At 41.6% G+C, this 12,854-nt stretch overlaps 1 protein-coding gene across 1 annotated transcript; it reads right to left on the bottom strand.

Moving 5' to 3' along the window:
• Positions 1-3,304: 3,304 nt before the first annotated feature.
• glb1 (galactosidase, beta 1) lies at positions 3,305-11,392 on the bottom strand. Its single transcript, XM_063220199.1, has 16 exons — positions 11,263-11,392; positions 10,706-10,878; positions 10,425-10,575; positions 9,979-10,039; positions 9,466-9,560; positions 9,058-9,238; positions 8,382-8,440; positions 7,942-8,063; positions 7,716-7,756; positions 7,513-7,625; positions 7,273-7,347; positions 6,764-6,853; positions 6,545-6,658; positions 6,310-6,441; positions 5,256-5,504; positions 3,305-4,892 (listed from the first exon to the last, which is right to left on the bottom strand). The coding sequence occupies exons 1-16, from the start codon at positions 11,329-11,331 to the stop codon at positions 4,641-4,643; spliced, it is 1,977 nt and encodes a 658-aa protein (XP_063076269.1). The 5' UTR covers positions 11,332-11,392; the 3' UTR covers positions 3,305-4,640.
• Positions 11,393-12,854: the final 1,462 nt, after the last annotated feature.

Below are 12,854 nucleotides of genomic sequence, written 5' to 3'. Positions count from 1 at the left end.
AACGCAACGGTCGGTTCGCGATTAGGTGCGGGAACGGGTACCGGCACGGTTCTCAGTTGGCCTGAACGCGCTATTTGTGCTATCAACCTTCCTTAAAGGACAGTTTTTGCTATCAGTTTAATAACCAGTGTTGTCTGGAAATGGGCACACAGCACAGCAACGGTTTTCTACCTCCCTTTAGAACGTCTCTGAGCAAAGCATTCCTTCCTGTAGGCCTATGGGAAGGGTGGGGAACCTTTTTCATTCGAGGGACCACTTCAAATTCATCCGAGGGCCATACTATGAAACCACCAGGATTTCCACCAGCACTTTTAATAATAACAATCAGGGCCGCTGACAGCTTTGGCTGGGCCCGGGACAAAGCCCTCAGAAAGGGCCCGCAACTCAATACTTTCAATGTAATGAAGACCGAATTCTGGGCCCCATCTCTCCCCGGGCCCGGGACAATTGACCCATTTGTCCCCCCCTGTCAGCTTCCCTGATAATAATAATAATAATAATAATACTTTATTTTTATATCGCGCTTTCCAAAATACCCAAAGATGCTTTACAAACCATTTAACACAAAATAAAGACATACAAAGACTCAACGAGACAACAAAAGTAAACTGCAGTGGAAGAGAAATGTCACTGCATAGAAATACTGTGAAAGTACAACATGCAATGGAATTTTTTTTTGCCACAATTTTTTTTGCATGTGTTAGTATGTGTGACAAGAATTGTACATTAAATACAGCATCTATAGAGCTTACAAAAGAAAAAAAATCCCCTTCATTTCTGTTATAACCTCAGTCTCTGTTATAACCTTATTTTCACCAAACAGCAACAAGTCTTAGTCACTTAAGACACAGCGTTATAAATTTGCTGTTACCAGAATGGCAGTGACCAAGTCGTGGTTCATTTAAGGCCCTGTGTTAGTAGTACTTTTAGCAGAGACGGTCCATGATTAGAATTAAAATAATCTTTGCTTGTAGTACTATGGTAGTTATCTTTTCAATGACTATCACAAAGTGCTTCTGGAGGTACAGGTCTACGACTCACTGCACTGAGAGGCCATGTTGGTATTATGTAGTTGAGTGGTTTTGGCAACAAATGAAAATGCCCCGTTGAACTAGCCTGGCAACGCCATCCTATTATATAGATGTACTCCATCCAAAGGTTTGGCTCCGCACAATAGTCTGCTTTTCGCCCAGGCTACCGTTGACCTGTCAATCTGCAGTAAGAGGCTGTGGTTAATATAGTAGCACAACTTAAATGTCATATTTTTCCATTTTTACAAAATCATGGTGGGGCAAAACTTGAGTATACCACAGAGTGATGCCCAATTTGTCTCATCAAAACTCCCCATGGCTGTCCAAGTGAGTGCAAATCAGGTGATAATCACTAAATCACTAACACTCACCTCTTCATAAAATCAGTGGTGGCCATAGGTGTGTATCAAGGGTCATTATCATGTTGGAAAAGAACACAGAGGGCGCATTCCAATATGCGGACTCCCATTCTCCACTTGTGCTTGTGGCCTCACGTTTTGCTTACGCCCTGCCTCTGTGGAGAAAACAATGAAGTTTTCCCGCTCTCAGCCTAGCCACAACAATTTTTAGGGTTCTGTTCTTCATTCACCATCCCGATTGCAAATGAGACAATGACATTAGCTATGGAATTCATTTTCTGTCGTCAGTGACATAATCATGAGGTCACAAGCTGGCAAGGCAGCAAGGGAGGACAGAAGTCCGCATTTTGGAACTCGCCCCATAATCAAGGGTATGGAGTTATGGTATATTCGCTATTCATAGAGCAGTACATCTACAGTGCACAGAAATGATGATCAAAGCCCTTTTGAAAAGTAACATTTTGAACAATAGTTCAATAAGCACAGAATTTATTTCTAAAATGTGCAGAGTAAGTTTAATACAACATCTGCTGAGCTTATGTGATGAAGGTGTTCCCACGCAGTTTGTCCCCCTTGGGGCCGCAAACTCACCACCTCGCCAACGCATCAGTTCGGCAATGGGAGGCACAGTACGAGACCACTGAGCTAATGGGCCTGTCTGATAGCCCGACGCTACCGCACTGTATTGAGGCTTCGGGAGGGAGGTTTACTAACGTCCCACGCCTCACACTGCTAGTTGGCCTCCGTTACACTTACAATAGAAAAGTACAGTCAATAATAGAATTGAAATTACATATTTTTTCATTTTTTGTTAAATTAAAAGTAAGCACACCTGTATGTTAAAATCCCATTGAGAGGATCATAATCTATGTCAGTAGTTCTGAGGATGACAAAACATTTTGGACAATTCCATGCTCTCAACATTGTGGGAACAGTTTGGAGCGTGCCCCTTCCTCTTCCAACATGACTGTGCACCAGTGCACAAAGCAAGGTCCTTAAAGGGACAGTTTGGTCAATTTCAACATGCATTTGTAATGCTCACACTACCCTGGACTTGTCAGTGCCTGAGATTTTATTTTCTTCTTCTTCAGCCGTTTCCGAGATCCTGGTCATTGTAATGGGGGCAGCTCTTTGTTTACATTTCAAAAAAACATTTTTATTTATTCCCAAAAACATCCAAAAGGTTATAAAACATCAGCAGACAACTAGCAAACAGCAGTACCTTTTGGGAAAATATTAAGAGTTGGCCTATGTTTCATTTTTTAAAAATGTAAACAAACGCTGCCCCCATTAGAATTGCTCATATCTCGGAAAGGGCTGAGCCGAAAAATGTGGCATCACCAGGTACTGACAAGTCAAGGGTAGCGTGAGCAATACAACTGCATGTTGAAATTGACCAAACTGTCCCTTTAAGGACCTGGACAGGGGCGCCGCCAGAAATGTTGGGCTCCATGAAAAATTCAAATTTTAGGCCGCCTTAAGGGCCCCTGTCAGTGCTGTCAGTGCTTGGGCCCTTAGAATCTGTAACACCTTTCCCCCCTAACGGCACCCATGGACCTGGATGACAGAGTATAGTATGGATGAACTTGACCATCTTGCAAAGAGTACTAACCTGAACCCAATAGATTACCTTTGGGATTAACTGAGAACACCTTTGGGGTGGAGACTGACAGCCAGGCCACCTCGACCAACATCATTGTGTGGCCTCAACAATGTGCAATTCATTTTGTCATATGAGTCAAGGCAGGTTAGCGGATACATTTGGCAATACAGTGCACATCGCTGATCATTTGATCTCTAGCCAGCGAAGTTACAGTCCATAGACCATGGCATTTGCTTAGGGTCACTTCAATTTTATGCCATATATTCAAGCGGCATTGCAAAGCTATTCATGATCAAATGAATCACAGCTGCTACATTCAAGCATTTCTTTATTACTTGTGCAAATAAACACCCAGATCCTCACAATAATCATTAAAACATTTTAAGGAAATGAACATACTTTACCAGTGTCTCTGGACAGTGCAATGATCAACAAAAGTAAAAAGGATCCCCACTGATTATTTTTCTTAAAAGCTGTTCATCTAAGGCACCAAAATATGCCACCAATCAGTCAACTGTTTAAACATGGGATGAGTTTGTCCATCAATTATAGTAGAAGGCAATTCAGATTTAATTTACCTGGAAATTCTTACAAAATACCTAAAATGATATCCTATTCCTGGAACCAGCGCTTTCTCTGGCAGATGCATAATCTGTTTCTCATACAAAAAGCAGTAACTGATAACCCCATGTCTAACAAGGCCTGGATCGCTTTCTCACGTCAGTTCCCTTCTGTGAATGTAATGTATTTAGGGTAGTTTACCATTTTATTTCCAAAATATATGCTGCCTATAGTCACAAATTTTATGTTATTTTCATGAATGTTGGTCTGGTCTGATCAGAGTAGTAATTCCAACATAACGAGTATACATGGAGAAGATTAACCTTTTCATGGATGAAAATTGAACATTTTGAAACCATAATGAAGTTGCATATTGACAGTGACAATAATATTTCTGAAAAAGATTAAGTTTGTGAATGGGCAACATACACTCTGGAAATAAATGACTAAACAATGACACACACTACCTTTAAGCAGTTCACATATTTGCAGTCATGGCACTGACCTTGTATGGCTCTTTTGATTTTTCAAATTCAAAAGTTAAGCTTATTCCCTTTCGGTCCATTTCTCATACATACAGGATATAAAAGTCCTACTTACGTCTACTTGGCTTCTGTAGCTTTAAAGGGACACTGTGCAGGAAACGGTAAAAAAAGGTACTGCAACTATGCTGCTCATTGAAACTGGGTTGCCTATTGCCAAATTTGATCTTAACATGAAAGTTTACTAAGTAATAAACAAATATTTTCTAGTATGGTCCAAGTACAGTCATTTTTGCAGCTAAAAATGGCTATTTCTGGAAATTCAAAATGGCGGACCATGGAGAAGATCCCCCTTTTCATGTATGAAAAGTGCAATTTTTCCAGTCATAATGAATACTTAGAATTTGATGGTGGTGGTAAGTATTCATGAAAAAGGTAACATTAGTGAATGGGCAGCATGAATTCTGAAAATAAACAACAAAAATCTCACACAGTGTCCCTTTAACAAAACGACAATGGCAGGGGAGTGAGGTAGGCTTATCCATGATTAAAATAATGATGATCAACAAATAATGGCGATGTGGTGATTGAAAAGGCATTACTTTCACAGGAGATCTTTACGAAACAACTGCCGTGCGTAATGTGGATGGGACTTCACAGTAGCATTTAATACTGGCACAGTAGTGAATTCCACGGTACAGAGCCCAGGGGTACACGGATCACTCTCCAACTCCAGCACTGTGACGTTGTTGGGCAAAGACGTGCTGAGGATGTTGGCTGGGACAAACAACGTCACCTGAGGTCCCCGATCAGGCCAATAACGACCCAGGTTGAAGCCATTGATCCACACCTGACCCTGTTTCAATCAACAGGATTTCATAAAATGTTATCAGTAACTATTATTAGCATTACTACCATCAATCTTACCGTAAAATTAACAGGATTGTATGCATGCATAATAATGTGTTTATAATGCAGTGCAATTGCGCAACGGTCCCAAGCAGGGCTATGAATTAACGTTTTTTTGTCACCAGCCAAAATGGCTAATAACGTAAATGTTAATTTTACAAGCCAAACACACACTTGCCAATGGGCCAAGGTGGCAAGTAAGTTGGTCTTTTCTACCAACCAAACTGAAATTTAACCAGCATTTGGCAGGTTGGCGGGTGTTAATTAAGCTGGTTCCCAACCATAAAAACAGTAAAAAGAGGCTACCCACCTTCTTCCAGCCAGGAAAGTGAATGTAGGTGTCCTGGGGCAGGTCTGGGATGCCATCTGGGATAATGAACCTGCCGGTGTAGAAGGCCGGAGATGCTAGACCGTTGGAGCGCGGTGGAGTTGAAGAGGCCGTCTCCCCATAGCCTCCCTGCCATAGGAGGCCCTCACTGATGGCCTCATCGATGCTCAGGCTGAACACTTCCCAGTTGTAAAGCTCTTGCGAGCCCAGTGTTAGATTAGTGACAAGACCCTGAGAGGAGATGAAATATAGGGATTACAAAGGCCTTCAAACAAAGAGATGTTCAATAATGAAAACATGTGGAAGTGGCCACTGACGCCCAGTGACAATTCCTCACCCTCACTGACCTCGTTTACATGAGGTATTCAATTTAGAATTAAAATCAATTTAATTCTGAATAAAATTTAATTGCGCTTTGAAAACATCATGTTAATACTTAAAACAAATCGGAATTAAATGAAAGTGCAATGTAACCTCGACAGAACTGTTTAATTCTGAGTTATATATTTGGAATTATAAACATATTATGCAAATGTGGCCAGTCACTCAGTCAGTCACTCACTCACTCTATTTAATTTATAGGACATAAAACACCAAACTCAAAGTAACTGCATGTCTATAATTTGTATAATGGGAGAGATAGTGGGAACTCTGTATGGTGTACCATACTGTATGGTGCAGGGGGGTTAAAAACACAGCCCACCCTCATCAAACGGGCATTTCTAACAACAAGGTAAAAAGGCAGCCAACACGCTACATTGTGGAATGCTAAAGTGCGCTCAACTCCCAACTATTTCTTACAAGGTCTTCGGGTGCGAGCAAACAGCAAAGTTCATATTTAGTCGCACTCTCGTGTGTAATTCTTGTATTTTATTCTAGTCAGTTAGCATGACAGACAGACGTTTCGGCCTAAGCCTTCTTCAGCGTCTTCAGCTTTTCTACTAAATATGCTGCAGTTACAAACAATGCAATTGGACAACAAATCTTCACGTTATGATTTAAGATATTTGGGAAACTCTAAGAAAACATTGCAAACCTTGAAGTCATTGATTTCCTTCCCATAGTTTATGCGTCCCATGTTCTCAACAAGTAAATCCAATTGGTCTCCAGGAGTCCCAGTGATGTTTATCGTTAGGACTTTATTTCTCTCAAGAATGCCATTGGGAACCTTACAAAAAAACAAAGATTGAACAGGAAGAAAAAAAAACAGTTATAATGTTGACTGAGTACACGAAACACAGCATAGTAAAAAAAAAGTATCCTGAATTTACCCCATTCACAGATACATAGGCACGATCATTCACTCCGTTCAGTGGGGATGACAGTGGGGTAGGTTTGGAGCAATCCATGGGCACAGTTGTTCTGTATAGAACAAACCCAAATAGCTGTGGAAGAAAATGAGGATGAGGTCAAGAATGTACAGTTTCTGTACGGTTGGTCAGTGTAATATTCTTAATAATGTAATGACAACACACTTAAGAGTACTGTACCTGATTTAGCTCAATAAATGTGAGAGGATACTTGGTTTTGACAGGGCCAGCAAAAGACAGTGTCTTGAGTGCCTTGGAGACTGTGGTAAGCTGTGAAAAGAAAAGTGAAAAGAAATGAGACCCTATAATAGGGCTGCATGATATTAGGAAAACAACTATACTCGATAACAGCATACAATACTTCGATAAAGATATTTAAACGATATTTAGAAATATAGCCGTGTGTTTTTCTTGTCGCTAATTTGTCCGTCTGTGTGGGGGGCGTGGCTTTGGTCATGGCGGGCTTCTTGCACATTTGTTGATATTCAGCTAAAGATTGGACTGTAAAGTAATGTTTTACTTGTTAGCGATAATTAAGTCATTTTCACGATACGCATATCGCCACTCTTGATATCACGATTTCGATACATTTTCAATATATTGTGCAGCCCTACCATATAATATGATCAGCTGTGCTGTAAAATGGGCGGGGGGTCCTTCAAATAAAGTAAAAGTTCTTTGTTGCATACCAGACTCATTTTCACAGATCCATATGCGTACTTGGGTGTTGAAGGAGGTGGTGGACCATCTGGTATTTTCCTGTGCTGTACCAGAAAAAAACAAGGTTATTTGGGGGCTACTCAAAGTCTTCTGTTTTAGTGCATGCCATCATCTTTTCATAGTAATCAGTGGATGTAGGATCATACAGACGCCGAAGCAGTTGAATTATACTTAAAAGTTTTTTTTATAGATGTTTGGCTATGCTGTACCATTTTGATAACATCTCGGATGGCAAAGTACTTGTCTGTGAGGTCTCCAGCTTCTGTAAGGGGTGCATCGTAGTCATAGCTTGTAGGCTGTGGTGCATATTTTGTATTGGCTCCTAAAACGACAGAAATGCAACACAGTCAACTGTGATCCTAAGGCTTATAGCATGTCTGGAATAAATGATTGGCGATTGGTTTGGACTCACCATTCCAATAACCAAAATTGGTTCCTCCAATAAACATGTACCTGTAAAATTTTATTTATTTTAGACACCACTCTCAAACTCCGAACTTCAGACGAACAGAAGAGAGATTAAAAAAAAACTTTGGAAGCTTCATGAACAGAGAGAGAGAGAGAGAGAGAGAGAGAGAGAGAGAGAGAGAGAGAGAGAGAGAGAGAGAAACAGGTTATTGTATGTATATTAAACTTACATGTTTACATTTGCCCCCATGCTCAGCATCTCATTCAGAGACTTGACAATATAAGTAGTGGAAACTGTACTATGCTTCTCTCCCCAGTGATCCAGCCAGCCTGTGTAGAACTCAGAGTTCACCTGTTTCCAACATAAACACAGAAGGTGGAGATAAACATTTGGTACTTGCTCTCGTCTTACCCAAATATCTTTATAAAATGTACCACACACACACAGGGGATATGAAGGGGGGCCTTTTAGGTGGGGATCCCAGCCAAAGCTGTCAGCAGCCCTGGACGCATACACATGTGCATGCACGCACACACTTCTGGAAAATGGTTTGCTGACATTGTTGCCAAATTCTCCCATAAAACAGACGAATTAATCTTGCATGAATGTTATGTCATTTCACAGTCAATTCAGGAGACTTTATGATTTTAGGACGAGGTGACAACTTACCAGAGGCCCATGTGGCTCAGCATGTCTCTGGGCAGAGAAAGCAGCAGTCACATTTCCACCTGTTGAAAAACTCATATTGTAAGTTAATGATTTCTGATAGATGTTAAACTCAAAGTCAAAAGTCAAAAAGTCTAATTCAATCCCATGACATGAGATGAACCATGTGACTGACCACAGTATGACATAAAGAGATGGTGCACCCTTTCATTCAGAAAAGATAAGCTACCTGCGCTCATTTTACAGCACTTGCAGCATTATGATTCCCAGTCTTGTGTTGTCCATGTGACAATGAGGTTGTGCCTGTGTAGTAGTCACGTGACCTCTAAAAGAAGAAGGAAAAATCTGCACACTGTTGCTGCTCACCGATTTAAATCTGTGAGCAGCAACAGTGGGTAGTTTTCCTTCTCCTTTTACACGTCTTTGTTTGATCAGGCACCTGTTAGTTTTACAGGATGGGGCACGCCTCCCTCACACTACGTTTAGTCATGTGACCTCACCTGGAAAGGTGTAGGTTTGACGTGGAAAGGTGGTGGGGACAATTTAATGGCAAGTTGTCCGGTTTGCTGTTTTTTTGCGTTATATTGGTGGAAAAAGTGGTGGGGACAAGCTAGGTTTCTCTTAAAAGTGGTATGGACATGTCGCCAACATCCACACATAACATGACGCCCATGCTCACCTGGTCCAAAATCAACAGTGGCGTAGAGGCCTTGCAGCGAGCCGCATTTCAGATAGGACACCCCTGCCCCGTCGGTAGTGAAGAGCACCACCTCATCCCCCAGGTGGTGACGGAAGACCGACGTGAGGTGACGAAGGTAATCATAGTCACAGGCAAAATAACTCCCATACTCATTTTCAACCTGAAGGCAATAGGACACATGCGCGTGCGCAAGAGAGAGACAGAGAGAGTATCAATAATTAGTGTTGGCTAATTGTGCATGTTGGCTGTTGTTATTACCTGTGTCTGAAATACAATGTCCACCTAATTCCATTCACTGGGGTCATTCAGGTCTACTATCCAGCAGTAGTCACAGGAATTGCATTTGATGAACGTCAGAATGAATTAAGGTGACTAATAATCACTCACTTGTACAGTTATGATTGGTCCGCCATTCTGATACAGGAAAGGTTTTATTATCGGAAGTAGTTTTCCCATCCACTTGTCAACAGCAGCAATATAGTCTAAATTATAAAAATGAAAAACATGTCAGGCGATCATGGCTGTGTTAAGATCGCCAATGGAGAAGACGTGATACAAATGTGCATTCCAATATGCAATCTTGCGTCCTCCACTTGTGTTTGTGGCCTCACGTTTTGCTGATGCCCTGCCTCCGTGGAGAAAACAATTAAGCTTCCCTGTTGTCAGCTTAGCCTCAACAGTTTTTGGGGGACTATTCTTCATTCACCATCCAATTTGCAAGTGAGAAAATGACTTTACAACTGAGCTTTTGCAAGACATTGAAATATAATGCTGTTGTCAGTGAGGGAAGGTTGCATATGGAGACAAGGTTATTTGGGGGCTACTCAAAGTCTTCTGTTTTAGTGCATGCCATCATCTTTTCATAGTAATCAGTGGATGTAGCATATCAAAGCTCCTCACCTGGATCCGATGACCTAAGTACAATGTTCCTCTTCTTCAGGAGCCAGGCTGGAAGACCACCCTGCAGGAAGTAGACAATAGTGAGCTGTGGCAATTTACAATTAAAACTCTCTTTGACTCTTGCAATTCATAATGTCTATAGACTTATAGCTCAATCCGAAATGGTAAAATGGCAAATGCACTGCATTTATATAAAGCACCTTTCCAATCCTTCGAGCACTCCGAGCACTTTACATTGTATGCCTCAAATTCACCCATTTCACACATCCGAGGCAGTGGCTGCCACGTAAGGCTCCACAACACCAGGAGCAACTAGGGGTTAAGTTTCTTGCTCAAGGACTGGTCGATGGGGTCAGGCAGAGCTTCAACCTGTAACATTCTGGTTGCCGAATGGCTCCTCTACCACCTGAGCCACCACCGCCCAAATGAATCGCATCCTTCCTCACCATATCCCATTCACCACAGATGTAGGGACCAGGGCGGAGGACGACCAAGAGCCCAACATCCTGGGCCAACTGGAGGAAGTGTGCAACATCGCGATCTCCGCTAAAATCGTAATGTCCAGGGGTTTGCTCATGAAAGTTCCAGGGTATATACCTGAGGAGCATGGCAAGTGTTAAGCATTTGATTTTTTAAAAATAATATAGGCCTATCATATCAGACCTTGAGTGTTTGCAGTGGATTGTCATGCAGCTGATTACAAGGTTGATTTCCTGGCAATACTTACGTTTGAATAGCGTTCAGTCCTGCCATGTACATCTTGAGGAGTCTGTCTTTCCAATAGACTCTAGGAATTCGATTGTAATGTATGCTTCCTGATATGTAGCGGAAAGCTTCCCCATCCTTGCGAAAACAGTCATGCTTGTAGTCAATGCTGAAAGACTGGGGCACAGCAGCTACCTGGAAGAAGAACACAAATTGACAATGGGGGTACCCTAAATGGATGATCAAACCGGAGATATTTTAATCCAACATCTTTGATCTAACGTTAAACGGTCCGTCAACGTGATAGACACGTCTTGACTGTCATCATGCCCACAGTTATTTTGACATAGTCTAGGCTACACAATGTTTACCAAAGGCTGATCCGCAAGAGTCGCCTAGTTGTGCACACAGACAATGCAAAAGACAAGAGTTAAAACACTGTCTTAAAAATGCATAGGTCACTCACTGACTTGTATGTAAGTGAAATGCGACAAAGTACAACAACCATCACAATATTAAGAGACGTGGTATTAGACTGTCTGTGCTTTTCAGGGGGAAAAGTAAACTAGAGAAACTTACGGTTACTTCACAAATAGAAAGAACAATGCTCAATAAAACAAGACTCCTTCCAGATCCCATCCTGGACATTCTCACTCATGGTATGATGAAAAGTAACAACGAGCAGGTAGAGTTGGTTACATTGTTTATAGTGATGCGGAAGTGAAGGTCATATGACTCGAGACAGTGTGACATGTGATAAGACCATTCTGGCTCCCTCGCGCACAGAGAACGGTAGGTGGCACTCTACACTCTTCTGCTTTTTTTTCTTACCGTCATTTAAAAAAAAAAAAAAAAACTGGATTTGGGTGACGATGAGCAAATTACACAATATTTTACAAAGAAGGGAGGCTACTCAGAAAGCAAAATGTCACGTAGGCCTATTATTTACAATCCACTGCCTGTGACGGAAAGACCTGAAGTTCCTGTTGAGATGATCTCGAGAGGGCCTCAGCACTTCTGACCAAATTGTTAATTTTAAAACCCAGCAACACCATACAACACCTCTTCAACAGCATAGCTTCCGATGGAGGAAGTTCTGATATGACATATTGAGGTCCGGAGGTCCCTCATGACTCACGACTGTTGATTGTGGTTTGAAGCTGCACCATGTAAAATAGTGGGCCACCAAAGTAGCCTAGGTGTTGTTGCAATATGCTACTCATTGAAACTGTGCTAAGTACTGCCAAATTTGATCTTTTCATGTAAACCTAACCAATATTTACAAGTATGACCAAAGGCAGTAGGCTAAGTTTTGCAGCTAAAAATGCCTACGTCTGGAAATTCAATCATGATCCCCCTTTTCATGTAAAATGCAATTTTCCCAGTCATAATGAATAGGCGTGTTTTGAATTTAATGGTGGTAGACCTATAAGTATTTGTAAAGGGTTCCCAGCCCACAGGTGCTTGAATTCCTTGAAAATGCTTGAATTTCAATTAAATGTTTTCAAGGTTGTGAAAATGCTTGATTTTTTGGGGAAGTGCTTGAAAAGGCTTGAAATTTGTGCCAAGTCAAACGCAGTAAACCAAATACCAGAAAAAAATGTTCAGATAGGCTACATCAAAAATTTGAGGGAGTGAGATGTCAGATGGGATTTGCCTGTCGACACCCTAAAATTGAGGAGAATGCAGCAAATCGCATCTTAAAACACAACATTTTCTGGAGGAGGACCCTCACACGCCTTCCCGCGACTTATTGAAAGGTGCTGGAAAACTGAAAATTTGGTGCTTGAAGGTGCTTGAAAGTTTCCTGGTGAACCAGTAGCCTGTAAGTGGGCGTCAACACATAGCTTCTGGTTCACCAGGAAAGCTTGAAAGGTGCTTGAATTTGTTAATGAAAAAGGTGTGGGAACCCTGATTTGTAGTGTTGGTAGCATTTGTGAATGGACAGCGTGAATTCTGTGAACTACCAAAATATTGCACAGTGCACTCACTGTATAACCGAAAAACTGCTTGTACAGCACAAGGCATATGCGGATGTGAGCCTCCATTCGGGACCTGGCTATGCATCAGAAAGGCCTAGATTCCTGCCAAGTGCCAACGTTGTCATGGACTAACTAGTGGTAAGAGATGTAACACACACACACACACACACACACACACACACACACACA

This window comes from Engraulis encrasicolus, chromosome 16 (assembly GCF_034702125.1).
Source record: "Engraulis encrasicolus isolate BLACKSEA-1 chromosome 16, IST_EnEncr_1.0, whole genome shotgun sequence".
In the NCBI taxonomy this organism is placed as follows: Eukaryota; Metazoa; Chordata; class Actinopteri; order Clupeiformes; family Engraulidae; genus Engraulis; species Engraulis encrasicolus.
Note: the sequence above shows the minus strand (reverse complement) of the source record. Positions and strands in the feature narration are given on the sequence as shown.